The sequence below is a fragment of the Rhinolophus ferrumequinum genome, chromosome 10, assembly GCF_004115265.2.
Source record: "Rhinolophus ferrumequinum isolate MPI-CBG mRhiFer1 chromosome 10, mRhiFer1_v1.p, whole genome shotgun sequence".
Classification (NCBI taxonomy): Eukaryota; Metazoa; Chordata; class Mammalia; order Chiroptera; family Rhinolophidae; genus Rhinolophus; species Rhinolophus ferrumequinum.
The window spans coordinates 46,168,137-46,186,966 of record NC_046293.1 but is presented as its reverse complement, the minus strand read 5'-3'; the positions used below and the strand labels follow the sequence as shown (position 1 = coordinate 46,186,966).

Here is an 18,830-nt window from a genome sequence, read left to right as displayed (position 1 = left end):
ACTTTCCCAGCCCCTGACACCTTTAAGTGTTGTAGTATCAAATGTTCTTCCATTCTTTTATTTTCCTTCTGTAGCCACAAGAACATATACTTGTACTGATGGCATGACTCATGGAAAGAAGTGTAGTGGGAAATGGACAAGCAGAGAAATTTACAGTAGGGAAAGAAAACGAAAAGACTGCAGTCTTCGGGCAATCTGTAATGAAAGATGTTTAATTGTGTAATACTGTTTGTTCAAATCCATCACCATTTATTGAGGGACTATTTATTTCAAATTATTAATAAGCCCCTGATCCTGCATTCAAGTTTTAAAGTCTAGTGGATGAAACAGAGTCGAAGTAGATTATCTTAATTTATAATGGCAAGTGCAGTGCTACAGGTAAACACAAAGAGGACCATAGAAACGGTGGAGGGAGTAGCTTGTGAGGAGATTAAATCTGAAGGTATAGAGAAGTTTGCATAGAATGGGAAAGTTCTTTTGCTGACATGGAGGAAAGGTTTGGGAATTAGGGGAGCAGTGGGTCAGGGGAGAGGATGCTCCTAAGAACAGTATGGAAATAAGCCGAGAGAACGTGGGTGGCCAGAGTCAGGGACCATAGATAATGGGAATGTGAGAGACAGTCTAACAAACTGACCTCAAGGTGCCAAAGAAAGTGTGGTGTCCCATTTAGAAAAAGGTACAGACTGAATCCTGTAGTGTTAGTACAGTGGTGCCCAAAAGGACTGTGTGGGAACCAGGCATTCCTGTTTGGGCAGTGTCTCCGGGGAGGGAGACTACAGTATATGATACCAGGCCGACGGGCATAAATGCTAGAAATAGGAACAAAGAACTTTGGTAACACAGGAGGAGGAGGAATTCATTTTAACAGAAACTCCCCAGTAATGCTTTACAGAAGAGAATGGAGGTTTGGGGATCTGGGGCCATCTTTCAAGGATTGAGTAGGTAAGCTGATCTGTGGCAACGGATATGGGGAGCTAGGAACAAATCCGTGGAACAGGTGAAAGAAGGAACATTCAACAATATGGGGAACACACCAAGGAAAGAATAACAAGATCCAAAATGGAAGGTTGGACAAGACACAATGAGATGGTTTGGGAGTCTGAACCAGGAGAGGTCTCTTATGTGAATGGGCAATGATTAATATTCTCTTATTTCTGTAACTTCTGGTTTCTCTAAAGTTAAATTTCCTCAGTTCTATTTACTTATTTTTCTGTATACTGAAACTTATCAGTCCCCAGACTTTTGGTGAGAACTGTCAATTTGGTCTGTCAGTTTAATCTATCAATTTTAATTTTTCTTCACTTTTTCTTCATCTGTGCTACCGTGGTCCTCTTTTCTCTTGCTCTAATTTGTGTTGCTTTTTAGGCCTGTCATATGGCTGTCATCTCGTGCTTTCCATTCATTATTACCTAGGGAAATCTTTTCAACTTTCATTTGTGGTGGACTCCCTGTTTTCTAAAACCCATGAATTCCTCTTTTTGATTTATATCCCCCATTGGGTGGAACATATCCCTCAGTATTTTCCTAAGAAAGAAGGTAGTTTTTGAAGACATTTCATATCTGTAAAATGGCATTATTCTATTCTTACACCTCACGCCTGATGGTTAGTTTTCTGGTATAAAATTCTACATTAGATTATTTCCAAAATAATCTAATAATCTAAATAATAATCTAAAATTAATCAAAATTTTGAGAGCCTTGTTTTCTCACTTTTCGATTTCGATGCTTTTATGTAATACTTTCTATTGTGGAACTTTTGTGGATCCTCTTTAGTTCTAATGGTGGGAAATGTTAGGACAATGTGCCTTGATGTGGGTGTTTCTTCCATTTATTCTCCTAGGTTATTAGGATGCCATTCAATTTGGAAACATATTCTTTGACTTGAGAAATATTATCTCATTATTTCTTTGATACTTTCCTCACATTAAATTTTCACTTCTTTCTGAAATTTGTATTTAGATGTTCGACCTCCTGGACTGATCACATTTTCAAATAATTTCTTCTTTAAATTTACATCATTTTTTAAAATGTTTCTTCTCATAACATCTTGCTTTTGTTTCATGGATGCAATATCGATGCCACTGAGAGTATTAATCAGTCTGTAAGTTTTCTTCTGCCCCCTGGCATACCTTTTTCATTTCTATTTTGGTTTTGTTTACTTTGGTCTCCTTTGTGTTAGTGGCTTTCCTAAAATGTCTGCAGATCCTTTGCTGTTTTTTCATATTTAAGACTAAAATGCTAAAAGTCCAGTGTGGGTCAGACAAGTCAAACAGGAGCCTCATTTTTGAGTAATTGGGTCACTAAGTAACCTTTTCATGTGTCATTAGGGGAGCACTCAGTTGATCTTTCTTCTTGAGCTGAAGAGTCTCCCACGAGTGGAATCCTCCCACCTTCTGAAAAGTCAAGGAGGGGACCAGGAAGCCAGTTTGAATCTAGAGGGAAATGAAGAGTGTCCAGGGGGACTGGATCTTATAATTCAGTATGAAGACTTATACTTAAGCCCCCCCATTTTTAGTATAATGCTTCCCAAACTTCCCTCAGCTGTGTCTGTGCCCTCAAGTTCACCTTCTCTAGAGTTGTGCCGTCCAATATGGTAGCCACTGGACACCTGTGGCTAGTCTATTGAAGTGTGGTATCTGAAATACAATGGATTTTGAAGACTTAGTATAAAAAATGTAACATATATCATCAAAAAATTTATATTGATAATATGTTGAAATGATCGTATTTTGGATATTTAGAGTTAAATATAAATATTAACTTCACCTATATCTTATTATTTTTTTATTGTGACTACTAGAAAATGTAACATTATCTATGTGGCTACATTCCGTTTTTTACTGGACAGTGCTGCTTTTAACTGGAAAGGTAGAAGTCTAACCATTCTTCATAAACACTTTTCAGTCAATTCTCCATTTTTTCAGGCCTACCCCCTCACAAATTCACCTCTTCAAAGGAACCTGGTGTTTTCCATTCCTGGGCTTTTCTTGGATTCTCTGGCATGAATGGTTTGTTTCTTATTCACTTTTCCCTTCCACAGGCTTAAGTTTCAGCTTCCTTGGCTTTGTTAGACAGTTATTTCCATCCACTTTTCATATTCAGAATTTCTTCTTCTTGTCTACTGTGGTTTTTATTCTTTGTGTTCTTTTAGGTATATGCCTTTTCCAAATTCCTTAAGTTATTTCAAATGGTATTTAGGAAGGCGCAGAGATACACATATATGTTCATGGTTAGCTAACTGGAAGTAAACACTTGAACTTTGATAAAACAGACACTTGCTTATGTCACTGACTGCTTAAACGCTTTCCTGTCTCCTCATTGCAGAAAGTGTGAAGTTTAATGTACACCAGCCTGTTATAACCACTTCTCTTAGGTTCCTTTTGCTGATGTTGCGCCACATACTAACACCCACCAAATCTCAGTAGCTTAGAACAAAAAAAGTTTATTTCTCACTCATACTATGTTTTGGCTGCTTAATTGGCTCTGACTCTTCTTCAGTTTGGTATCTGTGTTCATAGCATATTTTTAAAACAATCAATCGATTTTATCTTTTAAAGCGATGTTAGGTTTATAGAAAAATTGAGCAGAAAGTACAGGCAATTTCCATATTCTTCCTTCTTCCACGGCTCCCCTCACGCCCCTATTAACATCTTGCATTAGTGTAGCACATTGGTTACAATTAATGAATTATTATTAACTAAAGTCCATAGGTTACATTAGGGTTCACTCTTTGTGTTGTACATGCTATGGATTTTAACAAATGTATAATAACTTGTATCTACTGTTACAGTATCATACAGAATAATCTCACCGCCCTAAAACTTCCTCCCTCCGCCTCACCTTGAACTTGTGACAACCACTGATCTTTTTGTTGACTGTCCATTTCTTTTTCATTTGTGATTCCAGGCTGAAAGATCAGCCCCATCTGAGAAAGGCTGTCTTAGAGAAAGAGGGGAAAGGGAAAGAGCTGGCAGAACTTCCAGTGGCTTTCAGAGCTTCTGCCTGGAACTGGAATAGGTCACACCCCCTTACATTGGTTGGCATAAGCCTGATATCAGTGGGCAGGGTTGTATACTCCTCCTCCCATGGGAACTTACAGTACCACTGAAGGAAGTGGTGATGTACAGTTTTCTTACAGGGAAAGGGGAAGCAAATAGTGGGGGAACGATAACACAGTGTACACTCTAGCATCAGTGCCAACCCAAGCCACTCAGTTCTCCACTAACAGCGACTCCATCCATACTTGTCCCACCTTCCTTCTGTCTCTTCACTAAGCACACTTTTCTATATATCAGGATTCAGCTTACTTACTGTATAGTGTCATTCTTGACTAGATTAATATGCTAGCCTTATCCTGTATGCTGCATTGGAATTTTTTGCTTTCTTAACTGAATCCTTTACGCTCTTAGCAGAATTAAATAATTAAGGAACATCTACTTATGTGAATTTTCCTTTTATTTTTAATTTTTGTTTGATTTTGGCCAAGGTCTTCATAGAAGAAAAATTACCTGCATACGTAAGAGTGATCATATGGTAATGTCCGATCAAAGATGTGACCACCTGCCACTTCCATTGTTTGTGACTGAAAGGTGCAATATAGACTGTGAACTAAGGTAAAAGAGAAATAATGTATATTGTAACCAGTATATAATGTAACCAGGTTAAAATCAATACGTGAGATAAGATATAAAGCATCTCATGCAGTACCTGACACACAGTGGACATATAATTAAAGTCTGTCCTCTGTCCCTACCATTGTAAAATATCCTGTTCACTAATTTATTGTGAAACTCAGCACTTGGTTTGAGTTTTTGTTCATAGTCTTTCCTGAATACCAGCAGATAGGCCTCAATATTTTGTATAGGAAATAGAAACAAATTTGCCTTTAAAATAAATACAGGTAAACTCTGATCTGAAAACCTATGGTTTAAAGATCTGAAATAATACATCTTGTAGCATGATTCTGTAATTCCCATTGAATTTATGAGCCAATAAACTTTTAAAGTTTCAGGATTAGAGAATCAATAGATAGAGAAATCAATTTTGTCAATAGTCTGTCCATAAAATGTTAAGGAAATGAATCTAGATTATGGCAGGGAAGTTTGTACTTCTAACCTAAATTCCTTGTCATTAGGTTTCTTTGTCATTTGTCTTAGAATGAATCTAAGCACAATAACCCCATCTAGCGAGTGACAGTTAACATTCAGGGATGGAGAGAACCTTCTCTTAGCTAGAATGAGAATTTTTGTATTTTATGATGCTTGAAGACATACAGCGAAAGCCTAGTGGTAAAATTGCCTGTGTAAGTTGCATCACCGCATTGTAGTGGGATGAAACACAACAAAATCCTTGAGATGCTATTGGGATGGAAATGAACTCCATGAATTCTATGCTTTGTTATATGGGTGCATTCAGGTTGTCTGATAGCTTGCTGGACTATATTGGAATCATTTGGCTACCACTGCAAATTTTACTTGTGGGAAAAATGTTTTCCTTGAAAACATGTCTGAAAATAGATTACATTACTTAACGAGAAAATGTGATATACTTGACAAAAATCTAGTTTACCAACTTTTAAAGGCTTTATCTTTATCGATGTAGTCAGATCCCCAAATATTCTGTGATCATAACAACTATATATAGAGAGAGACACTACCTGGTTACAAGTTAAATGTATTCAATTATAGACTTCAATCTGCCACTAAATAATTGGGCAATCTTGCTCTACACCACTTGTTTTCAAAGGTCTTTGGGGAAACTTGGGGGTCCCTGGACATAACTCCAAAGCTGCCACCAAATGCCAAGATGAGATCAACAGACAGAGCGCTGGCTTTCTGTCTCCAGCTTTCACCAGATCAGCTACTCTTTTATATATTTGGAGAGCAAGTTCGATTTTATTTGGGGAAAAAAGTAATATTTCTAACAAAAAGTCAAGTGTTCACACTATTTGAACACACAACACCTCTGGGTTATTTTCTCATCTATAAAATTAAAGTGTGGGCTATATGATCACTAAGAACATTTCATCTCTAATACCATGATACGTCAATATTTTCAGAGGGCTTCTGTATCAACTATAACAGACTTTTAAAAGTTGAATCATATGCACGAGTTTCTCTGAATCCGGTTTGGAAATTGCCTTAATTGGCACACCTCCTAAGTGGAATAACATTCTCTTTTCCAGGTGGCACATCATTGGCAAAAGTGAATGTTCATCCCGTTGTGGTCAAGGATATAGGGTCTTGGATGTCCACTGCATGAAGTATTCCATTCATAAAGGACAGACTGTCCCAGTGGACGGCCACTACTGCAGTGACCAACCTAAACCTCCCACCCGAGAACCCTGCCATGGTGACTGTGTCTTAACAAGATGGCACTATTCAGAATGGTCCCAGGTACACATAAAAAGTATTGTTGAAGAAAGGTTACCCTCTTGTTTTCTAATTAAATAGTTGTAACACTTAAAGTATATTTTTCTTAATTTTTTTTTTCCATTTGTCACCCTTTTTTTTAAAAAAAAAATAGTGTTCCAGGAGTTGCGGAGGAGGGGAAAGATCTCGAGACTCTTACTGCATAAATAACTTTGGCCACCATCTTGCTGACCGAGAATGCCAAGAGCTTCCCCAAGTGACAATAGAGACTTGCAATGAATTTTCCTGTCCCAGTTGGGCTACTAGTGAGTGGAGTGAGGTAACATTCATCACATGAGGCTTAGAACTGTTATGATATTGTATAGCAAAGCTTTGCAATCTAAGGTTTTATGTAATTCTAAAATATTAATGCTTTTGTCATTTTGTAAATAACTTTATTATCAAGGCAATAAAAATTAATTAATTAAAAATTAGTAAACGATTTACAGTATCTGGCTAACAGTAACCTTAACTATTGTTCAATCTATAACCACTTTCATAAGAAAGTCCCACTGTTCACACTTGCCTGAGATACATACTTATTCTAAGGTTAGTTTTGTGCCTTTGTTTCTAGGACAAATGGACATCATATGGGATTCAGGGAGCAAGTTTGGGGTGGCTGATCTTACCCAGTGAATATCTCTGGATGAGTGAAGGGAAATGTCCCTAGGAGTTGTCTTTCAACTGCATTTTAATATACAAATTGATTATGGTGTCATTTTGTACGGCATTTCTGTTAATACTGAAAATAAATAACCGTCAGTTGTGTTCTTACAGTGTCTTGTTACGTGCGGAAAAGGAACAAAGCAGCGGCAGGTGTGGTGTGAACTGAATGATGATCATTTGAGCGATGGCTTCTGTAATCCAAGTACCAAACCTGAATCTCTGAGACCCTGTGAGCTTCGTACATGTGCTTCCTGGCAAGTAGGACCATGGGGTTCTGTGAGTATATGACTAGGGTTTTTCTGATTTAATCCATCTTTACAGAATAGTACACATGTGGTATATTCATTTATTTGTGAATGCACCTAAATTTGCATCGGTTTTTTGGAAAAATACCACTGACATAGTAAACCCTGTTCTGCAAAGTGTGGTCAGTACTGTTGCTTTTGCTATGGTAAATATTTCAGCTTCATTTTTGAATTCACTTTTGTTGATCAAAATGCTACAAATGTATGCTTTTGTCAGCCTTGTTTAACCTGTAAATATTTTCATGTACTGTGTCTAAATATCTTGACTGTAGTTAGAAGAGGCATTGTTGAGAAGTTTTGCCAAACAGGCAGCTAGGAATCTGAAGGATGAGCAGTGATCAGGCTGGCTGAAGGTGGGCAGCTTAGTATCCTGTGGGAAATGGCCACAGGTGATGGGGAAACTTCTCTTGTTTTTCCTTTAACTTTATCGCGTGCTCTTCCTTCTTTATCTCTTTGAAATTTACATGCCATTGAGCGGGCTCCGATTTTGCATCTCTCTGAATGGGTGGTGTCCACACTGTCCTGTCCTCAGCAGCCCGGCTCAGCTCCTGGAGACGCATGCCTATGGCTTCTTTTATGGAGTCAGTTATCTCATATGTGGTCTTCCTCTTGTCCTGCTGCCTTCTATTTTCCCCCAGCATTATTGTCTCTTCCAAAGAACCCTACCTATTCATGATATACCCAAAGCAGGATAGCTTCAGTTTTGTCATTTTGCCTCCAGTGACGTTTCAGGCTTAATTTGCTCTAGGAACCACTTGTTTGTCTCACTCGCAGTCCAGAGTATCCATAGAGCCATCCTTCAACACCATAGTTCAGTTAATCAATTCACTTAGCATACTAAACGACAAACATATACCAGGTACATTTTGAAAAGTAGTTTCCCTAAATTGTATTGACTCTGCCTCCAAAATATTAGGTATCCATTGGTATTTTTACATGATAATATTTTAAAGATATGATAATAACTGTCCATTTTAACATCAATATTTTATTAGTATCTATAACAATTTGAATAAATACCGGGGAGCCAAAAATAATGTATACAAGTGGACACTTTGGTCAACGTTGCTCAAGCCATAGTTTGCCATAATCAGAATTGTTCAGACGCTGATGGTATCCACTTTGAGCACCTCTTGTAATTGCAGAAGTCAAACGTGACTTGTATTCATCTTTTGCTATTGGTATATATTGAGTATTACAATTTTAATAGTTTTTTCCTTTCTTAAAATGTATATACATTTTTGTGGCACCGTCTGTACATAGAAAGAATAAATTTGCTAATGTTAAGTCTGGAATAGGTTGTGAAGAACTAATAAAAAGATCTACTGAAAACATTAACTTTATTCATTAACAAAATTGAGTTTATGTAATTTCTGAATAATAATGGTGTTTGATATCTGCTTCCATTCTTCAGTGCACAGCCACCTGTGGACATGGGTATCAGATGCGTGCTGTTAAATGTGTCAATGAGCTTCTCAGTGCAGTGTTAGATGACAGAATGTGCCACGGAGCTAGTCGCCCTAGTGACAGGCAGGTAAAGGACAGTTCTTCCTGGATTATAAATGAAAAGATTTATGACACAGGAGGATTATTGATGTGTTAAAATTATTTCTGCATGTATTTTTTCCACTTAGATTTATATGCCGTAAAAATGTGTACATGCATGTGCATCAAAGAGAATTTATCGTTCTTGGTTTTCCCAGCTTCATAGCTTTAATTAATGACTTTTTACTCTTTATCTACCATTGGATCACTCATTTAACACATATATTTCCATCCACTGAACTGCAGAAGAAGGATATCTATTACTATGAATATCATGAACTTTTAAAGTGTGTCATCTTGTTTAGTTAAGGTAGCGTCTATGTTCATTCAGAATGCTTCAGCTTAGTGGTATTTTTGAAGGACTGTCGCTCTTTCACTTTTCAACTATGAAACAGAATGATCCAAAGTTTAGGATTCAAAGCCATACTATATACTGCAAGCCCTTACAGTACTTTGTATTTAAAAAAAAAAAATTACATTACTTGTAATATAGTGTGCAGCTGTTTTTGAATTAAATATGTAGAAGAAGAAATGAAATATAGGATTTAATGTAAATCAGAGGGATTAATCACTAATGTTTAATGAGATCCCTTTTTCTTTGAATAGGACTGTATAGTGACACCTTGCCCAATTATCCCTAAAATTGGGGCGACTTCATTACCAGCTGTTCCCATGGGAAAGATAGCACAATGGCGACATGGTTCTTGGACCCCAGTAAGTGAATTCCTATAAGAGGTAGAGTGTTTGAATTATCAGAAGCTTTTAGACATTGACAAAATGGTTGCTACAGATTTGCCAAATTGATGGATGGATTCGTTGTTAGGTATTTTGATGGTGCGGAAGGCGTTTGGGGTTTAGAATTAGGTAATTTAATGGCCAGATCCTGCTGTGCCTTTGAAGAACTCTATGTCTCTGGGCAAGAAACTTAAGTTTTCTGGGTCTATTTCTGATCTGCAAAATGGGGATAATATTTATGTCACAAGTTGTTATGAGAAGCAGATGTGTTATTAGGCATTTTATCAGCCTTTATTTAAACTACCAACATTTTCATGTCATTTTTCTAAACTGAAAGGTTTGCTTCAACTGTATGTGGTACATATTTTTAAGCTTCGCATGTTCTCTGAATATTTAATTATAGGGTCATATCTACTCTATTAAGTCTTTCAAGGATATTTTAAATATCTTAAGATTCTCTTATATAAAATGCTTTTCATATCTTTAATTTTGTAAATAACTAATCAGTATTCCAGGAAGTTGAGTGTTTATTCTCATTATCGTAAATATTTGATGTGTTAAATTTACTATTTAAATTGAGTGAGATATTCACTGTCCTGCCATTAACTCAGACATGATGCCCCATGATATCATTTACAATTTGTTTTTTCAAGAAACTTTATAGTTTAGAAATGTGAGCAACAGCTATGTGTAAAGAAAGTGGGAGAGGTACTATAATAACACCTTGGTATAATTCAATTTTAAGTGCTCCGCTTCGTGTGGAAGAGGTAATCAAGCCCGCTATGTAAGCTGTCGCGATGCTCACGATGGAATAGCAGATGAATCGTACTGTGCCCATTTACCTCGACCTGCTGAAATAGCTGTCTGTTTTAGCCCTTGCGGGGAATGGCAAACAGGGGATTGGTCACCTGTAAGTATTTTTATGATTAAAAAAGAAATGAAAAATTTAAACATAATAGTTGATAGTATAATATTGCAGTTTATTACATTATAAATGTTGTCTAAATGTGTGATCAGTGTTCAGCTTCCTGTGGCCATGGAAAAACAACTCGACAAGTTTTATGCATCAAGTACCATCAGCCAATTAATGAGAATTACTGTGACCCTGAAGTTCGCCCTTCGATAGAACAAGAATGTAATGTGGCAGCCTGCCTACCCACGTACAGCAACTTCCCGAGTTCCTCTGAGCAGCCAAACCGTTTTCCAGGCAGGAATTTTCCATTAACTCACAAACCAGAAGATAATCAAAATCAGGGGGGCCATCCGTCGATCAGAGGAAACCAATGGAGAATAGGACCATGGGGATCAGTAAGCTGTCACTGAGTTACATTAATTCTGTAATTTTGTTATATTGTAGCCTTTTAACAGATATGTTTGTAATAATATCAAATGCTTTTAATGCTAGATTTATCTAAAGATCAATAAATTAAATCTTAAAAGGATTAAGCAATCTTTGAGCAGATTACAAATCCCTGGAGTTCCTATTGAATTATACACTAATGTGATATTATGATTACAGAGGAATGCACTTAAAAACAATCAGGTTACAGTCCACTGTAATACAAATAAAAGAAAATCTTTTAAGAGGTAAGACTACAAATGTTTATGAAAAAAAGAAATCAAACCCAGAAATTGCTATGATAGAAATGTGTAGTAAACTGGTGTATAATCATGCTAAATTACAAAAGGTATAATTGTAGTTCATATTTTACATGATATTAATGACATAAAATAAGGACAAACACCAATATAAAAGTTAAGTAACTCAACAAGACCTCTTATTTTTTTCATTCCTTCAGTGAGACCTTAAAACTTTAATTAAGTATTAAAGTATTAAGTATTAGGACAAAGGTGAATTTCCTATTGCAAGCTTTAAAACTTCACCTTTTTACCAGCAAATTCTAATGAACCCCCTAGTAAAACTCAAGTGTTCTTGATTCAAATTCTGATTCCAAAGAGGGGGATTTTAATGTGGAGACTTTGCAGTTGAGTCCAAATATTACCTTTTGTTCCCCATGTAATTTTCTGATGTGGAATCTGTAGTTTGTGTGTTTTATCGTTGTCAGTGCTCTAGCAGTTGTGCTGGAGGTGTTCAGCGTAGAGTTGTGGTCTGCCAGGATGAAAATGGAGAAAGCGCCAGTTACTGTGATGCAGCCTCCAAACCCCCGGAGTCAAAGCACTGTGATTCAGGACCTTGTCCACAGTGGAACTACGGAAGCTGGGGAGAAGTAAGTCAAAATGGGTCTTAAACTTGTGGAGATTATGACATCTCTGAAGACCGAAATAACCTTACCTCACTATACCATAAAGATTTTTTTTTAATTGAGTAAAACCATGCTATTTTAATCGGTCTTCTGTCATGGTATATATCACTCATTCGTGATAGGAAATATGTACGCCCAATTTTTTAACAGAATCTATTCGGTCGGTGCAAAAGTAATTGCGGTTTTTACAATTATTTTTAACCTTTTCAACTGTAATTACTTTTGCACCGACCTATGCTAGCCAATATATCTGTGAACCTAATACCTTTCTAAAAGTAGTATATTAATGTTTTAATTTCTTAGAAAATTGGACTGATGTAGAAGATAGAAAATTAGATGGATACATAGACCTTTTTTAAAATATCCTTTTACTGAACCATTCATTTGGTGAATCTTTTAAAACAGTTGTCAATTATTGAGCACTTTCTTCATTCCCTGGCATTCTTCTACCGTGTTTCCCTGAAAATAAGACCTAACCAGAAAATAAGCCCTAACATGATTTTTCAGGATGACATCCCTTGAACATAAGCCCTAATGTGTCTTTTGGAGCAAAACTTAATATAAGACCCAGTCTTATTTTTGGGGGAAACATGGTAGGTACTTCGGATATGAAGACAATTTTTTAAATACTAATCTCACATATATTATGGATGAGAAAGAATAAGAAAGACTTATATTGGATGAATAAGCAGCCTAATTTAATTAGTCAAATATTTTTGCTTAATGATTATTAGTACATATTTATTCTTCATAGGAAATTTAGAAAATCATTGTTTAAAGATACATTTCTGACCAGGTGCTAATAAAAGTCAAGTGACATTTTAAAAATGTACTTTTGCTCTTTTCCAAAATAAAAGTAAAATTTTTATTTCTGAATTTAGACATGCTTATTGTGACAATTCATATAATATGAAAAATTACATAGAAATAAGAATTTTTAATATATTGATATATTTCCTGCCCGACTTATGTTCTATGTTGGTTCAGAAATAAGTTCATATTATGCATGCTATTTTGCCATATGCTATTTTCCATGTAATATATACTGAACATCTTTCCATGTTTTTAAATTTAGATCAGCTTTTTTAGCTTTCATTGGCTACACTATTAAGAGGATACCATACATTATGTAGAGTTAATACTTATTACTTAAATAAATCAGTTTTGTTTCTGGCTTAACCTGCCAGGCTCTTAACCTACCAAGAGTTTATCTTATAGACCCTTGATATCTTACTGAAATATCTTATGGTACTAATTCTCAAAATTTTGTCTATTTTTTTTGTTTTTTGACTTATGGAAGTAATAGTTAGATTTATTTTTTTACCCCGGAAGAAATGTTGAGAAAGGATGAACTTCAAACTCTAGCATTACTAATTACATGTTAAACATTGAGAAAAGTGATATAAAGATTCTTTTTAAAACAGCATTATTTTGAATTTTCTTCTTATTTTTAGTGTACACAAACATGTGGAGGAGGAATAAAATCAAGATTTGTAATATGTCAATTCCCCAATGGTCAAATGTCACAGGAGCAAAACTGTGAAATCTTACACAAGCCACCTAGTGTGGTCCAGTGTCATGTGCATGCTTGCCCTGATGCTGTATCCTGGCATCGGGGACCATGGAAATCGGTACGATAATCTGATTTTTACCTTTTTGTTTTGTTTTACTATGTCCCTTTTCCTTTAATTTCTTCTTTTTATAAATTGTGTTGCACACTATCTTCTCTGATTTTTTTTTTTTTTTTTTTTTTTTTTTAAGCACAGCATTGGCCATCTTGGCTTGTGTTGTTATATTTGATAGTTTGGAAGAAGAATCCATTCAATTTCAAGGACTGTAATATATATAATAGTTTTATATGTATTTATTTTTTTAAGTGATATTTGAACCATAACACTATTCTAATGGAAATATTTTTCTCCAGTACGTCTTTGGCTTGCCCTATTTACATTTGTATATAATGTTAACCTTGTGCTTGTAACAATGGCAAATTAAGGCTGTGTCTTGTTTGAGTGTATAACTGTATGTGGCTTTCTGTTGTCTGTCAATGTCCAGTAACTGATCCAAAAGCAAATAATGTTCTTTAAAACTTTGTTTTTAATCGTTGTTAAACTTAGTATTTTGTTTGGAAATGTGAAATTATTAAAAAAAAAAAAGATAGAGAAATTTACTTACATAAAGTAAATTAATTGTTTACAATTTGTTACATACATCATAGAAAAGTATGATTTGTATAGTAATTTATATGAATATTCATTTCTTCCACTATGTGGAGTTACTATGTTTTGGGGATGTTTTAATTTCTGTTTATTTTTTTGGAGCCATAGACAAAATTCATAAATATTGCTTGTGAATGGTTTATTTTTTCTAGCATTTTCAAATATCTTGGCTTTGAAGAATTATATATGTATACATATGAATTGAAATTAGCATTTTGGTCACTTTTGATAGTTTAAGTCATGCATAACCAAGTATACTTCCTTCAGGTGAAAACTGATTTGAGTCTATAATCTATTTATAATTAAATTTATAAAACTAAACAGTTCTTCATTTGGAAAATATTTATAACTCTGGTTTTCTAAACAACCCTGATGTTTTGCTTTGCCGAAGTCAAAGTTTACAATGATGTGTAAACCCAAGGTTCATCTCATGTTATTTGAAAAGTAGGTCAAGTTCTAGTTCAGGTTGAAATTTATCTTTATAGTCAAAGTGTGACTGATACAAAACAATAGAACATTTTAACTCTATAGGAGGACCTTAAATTGCTGCCTCAAAGAACCATCACTTTGTGGGAATTAACAAAATATTTTACCATTGAAAGCATTCACATATTAATGTTTGCTGCCCATCTGTATCCTAGGCACTGTGCTACAGAAATAATAAACACGTTTCTCACCCCTAACGAGTATACAGTCTAGTTGGAGAGATTTGAAATATAGGATCTCACCACAAATAGGTATCAGTTTTTTGTTAGCCACCTGAAAGTGGAAATTCACTTTCTCTTTACTATATCTCTGTTACATTTTCTTTCATTTTATTGGTTTTAATTTGCAAGCCTAGTGTCCAATAATGCTATGGATTGCCTTTTGGAATTTTGCCTCAGTTAGGAAAGCAGACTCCTAAGCTTTGTAATGGCATTTGTTCCTGAGTACAAAGTTTTTGTTTTCCTTACTCACCCATGATTTCATTAATTCACAAAGCATTAAACATTTACTATGTCTCCTGCTTTGTGCTAGGTATTAAAGAACCTAAAGTGTTTTTGAATCAGATTTTCTATTTAAGGGGTCAGCATATTATGGCCAATGGATTAAATCTGGCCCACTGCCTAGTTTTTTTGTGTGTGTGTGTTTGTGTAAATAAGTTTTATTGGAACATAGTCATGTACATTTTTCATGTATTACTTATGGCGGCTTTTGCACTATTAAGCAGAGTTGATTAGTTGCAATACAGACTATGGCCCTCAAAGCCTAAAATATTTACTATTTGGCTTTTTTCGGGAAAAGTTTGCTGACTTCTGTTCTATTTAATAAACTTGATAATGCTTTTTAAGTTCAACATAAAATGTACTGACAGTTATAGAATATTTTAATTACAAGTGTTCATTTGGGGCCAGTTTTAGATATCTTTAATCCTTTGTTTAATATTTTTAAAACATTTTATGTTTTATCAACTTTCTCTATATATTCACTATGGTATTCACACAAGTTTTTTCCAGCTTTACTGAGATGTCATTGGCCTATAACGTGTAATTTTAAGGTGTACAGCATCACACAATATTTGCATATTGTGTTGGATGTGTCTAATACTGTAATCCGATGTACTATATCACACGAGTTTTTGTATGTAAATGATGTCATATGTGAAAAACCTTGAAGTTCATTAAAGTCCTGGGCATAGATGACTTTTTCAGCCTCACAAAAACAAATCAAAAAGAAAACAATAACCACAAATTACAAAATAGGAAAACAGAAGTACACGAGTCATTGCTTACTACATGTCTATTCCAAAAGGAGTTCATGGGATAATTCAGTCTTTGCACTAGTGAAGAACTATAATGTCTATTTTTCTGATAAGTTGAATATAAATTTAAAAAAAATCACAAATGTTTATATCAGAATTTTTACAAACTTATTTATTTACATTTATATGTATAAAGAACATATATATCATTGGAGAGCTTGGGTTTCTTATATGAAGGATTTTGTTCCTTAAATTAGCCTTTTATATTAAAAGAGTTCAAGGGATCTGAAGTTTTGTTAAAACCAGATATAACCTTTTACCTCTTTCAGTGTTGCTATATATTAGCCAAACTTCAGAATACCTCTTATTGACATATCAGGTTAATATTCTTACATATATAACTTTAATTTCAACAGGTCCAATTCACTAGGTTAGAACATTAAAAATATGTGTGTGTATATGTATGTATATACATATATATATATATATATATATGAATGACATGAAGTTTCAGAAACCTTTTTCATTTTAAAGCAAAATTAAAATATGAACTGCTACATCACTAAAGTGTAACTAAGAAGAAAGTTGTTAATATACATTTAAATATTCTCCATGTTGTGGAAACTCTTGTAATAATTTATAAGCATGATTAAAGAAAGGAATAAATTTTAATCTATGTCTGTTAATTTAATGACTGTATTTTTGTGATTAGTCATTGTGAAATGATTGTATTTTAACCCGTGCTTATTAATGACATGTGTTGTGGCTTTGTGCTTTGCATAATTCATATGTGTGTGTTGTATTTTTACTCCTTGGATCAATACCTAAAATGTTTAAAGTCACTGAACAGATATCGTATTGTAATGAATGATTCTTTTCTTTTGGTGGTTTATCATTCTTAAATAACAACTGCTCATTTATTAAACATTTAACTGTTGAATAGCATGTTTTCCTAATTTTACTTAGTATATGTATATGCTACTGCTATTTTTCTGATAATTCGATTAGAAACAAACATTAGTGTTAAAATATGATTTATTTAGCTATCAATTTTTAAATACTAGAAAGTTTCTATTTCCTTTTATATATTATAAATAATGAATAAAAATTTATGATACACAGAAACTTATTTAGTAAGTTAAAAATAAATGTTCTTATGACCAAGATACTCTTTAAAAGGTAAGTGAAGTTTTATTTTTCTCTGCTCTTTCATGTATAGTAAGGAGTATTACATGTAACAAACTGTTCCAACAAATGCTCTTTAAATAAATCTGTATTAATCTCTTTTGATTTTCCCACTAAGTCTCATTTTAAGTCATTCATTTTCCTACAACGTTTTTATTGCCTACATAGAATGAAATCATATTTGGTAAGAAAACAATGTGTATTCCAGTGTGTTCTGGGATTGATGACTATCCAACAAAGGTAGAGAGAGTATTTTTTCCATTAAAGATTGTTTTTTCATATGAAAATGAGAAAGTTGTTTTTAAATAATGAAACATTGTATTTGAACTCTCTTGACTCTAGTGCTTTCCCCCAAAGTGTTTTTTGTTTTTTTTTTTTAAAGAATACCCTTCTGTAGCATTTTGTGAAAAATACATACATACTATACTAAATCTCTACAAGGGAATGCAATAAATAGAAGCACTTCCGGAAGTGAGTATGCATTAGTAGAACAAGCCCAGTAAATCTGCAGTTTGTTGATTTTAACAGCTTTGTGTAATAAGAACATTGAGAGTCTCAGAAGAGGGATTGGGCGGCTCCTTTTAAGGTAGTTTCCACTCAGGGTGGAATGTACTCAGGAAGAAACTTGTAACTGCCTCCATTACTCCTAAAGCCAGCAGCCAGGAAGGAGAACAAGGTAATGTGTGGGGGGAAATGGTGTCAAGAAACTATTAATTTTTTGTAAAGGAGGAGAGTTCAGTAACAACATTTGTAGTAATTAGTTATAAACAACCAAAAGTGTCCTTCAATAGATGATTGGATAAAGAAGATGTGGTAAATATACATAATGAAATACTATTCTGCCATAAGAAAAGATGAAATAGTGCCATTTGCAACAACATGGTTGGATCTTGAGATTATTATGCTGAGTGAAATAAGTCAGACAGAAACAGTCGAGAACCATATGATTTCATTGATATGTGGGATATAAAACTGCAAACAACAAAGGAACAAGACAAACAAATAAAAACTCATAGACACAGACAATAGTGGTTACCAGAGGGTGAGCGGGGAGGGGGCGGGTAGTAAAAGAGAGCAAAGGGAATCCAATATATGGTGATGGAAGGAGAACTGACTCTAGGTGGTGAACACACAATATGATATATAGATGATGTATTACAGAATTGTACACCTGAAACCTATGTAACTTTACTAACAACTGTCACCCCAATAAACTTTAATTAAAAAAAAAAAACTTGGAAAAGACACATATAAGCAGAGCAATAGGCTGGAAATCTATCTGATTACAAATTTATTATAAAAAACTTTTAATAAGTGTTTCCATTTATTACCCTATCCTCTGTTACATTCATTCATGCTCCCTCAAATTATGAACATCTCCTACATCTCAGGCATTGTGCTAGTCATTAGAGATTAAGCAGGCACAACCCCTGTGTTCAAGGAGTTTGCAGTTTAGTGATGAATGTACTAAACAGATGATTGGAATGCACTGTGGGATTCCTTTCTCATTTCAGTAACAGCCATATGGTATATAACATGGAAGATTCATAATATTGGTGGCTGAATAGATTATAATTATCCAAGAATTAGTAATGAGAATTGTACTTGACAACACAATAATTCTGCCACTGGATCCTTTTAGAAAGCCTAAACTAGTAGGATATATTCCATTATATCCTGGCAAGAGATGAGCCGTCCTAAACCCCTATGCTAGAAGAATAGTTTAGCCTTTGCATATTTGCAGCATCTTTTTTTTTTGA

General features: G+C 34.5%; 1 protein-coding gene across 2 annotated transcripts in view; it reads left to right on the top strand.

Moving 5' to 3' along the window:
* ADAMTS20 (ADAM metallopeptidase with thrombospondin type 1 motif 20) overlaps positions 1-18,830 on the top strand; it is a 151,303-nt gene that overhangs the window by 78,057 nt on the left and 54,416 nt on the right. For both annotated transcript variants that reach the window (XM_033116193.1, XM_033116192.1), the window contains 10 exons: positions 4,487-4,613; positions 6,185-6,395; positions 6,526-6,690; positions 7,188-7,352; positions 8,796-8,915; positions 9,533-9,640; positions 10,407-10,571; positions 10,679-10,969; positions 11,728-11,889; positions 13,380-13,556. In XM_033116193.1, the coding sequence (XP_032972084.1) occupies positions 4,487-4,613; positions 6,185-6,395; positions 6,526-6,690; positions 7,188-7,352; positions 8,796-8,915; positions 9,533-9,640; positions 10,407-10,571; positions 10,679-10,969; positions 11,728-11,889; positions 13,380-13,556 (1,691 nt within the window). The remainder of the gene's footprint in view (positions 1-4,486; positions 4,614-6,184; positions 6,396-6,525; positions 6,691-7,187; positions 7,353-8,795; positions 8,916-9,532; positions 9,641-10,406; positions 10,572-10,678; positions 10,970-11,727; positions 11,890-13,379; positions 13,557-18,830) is intronic.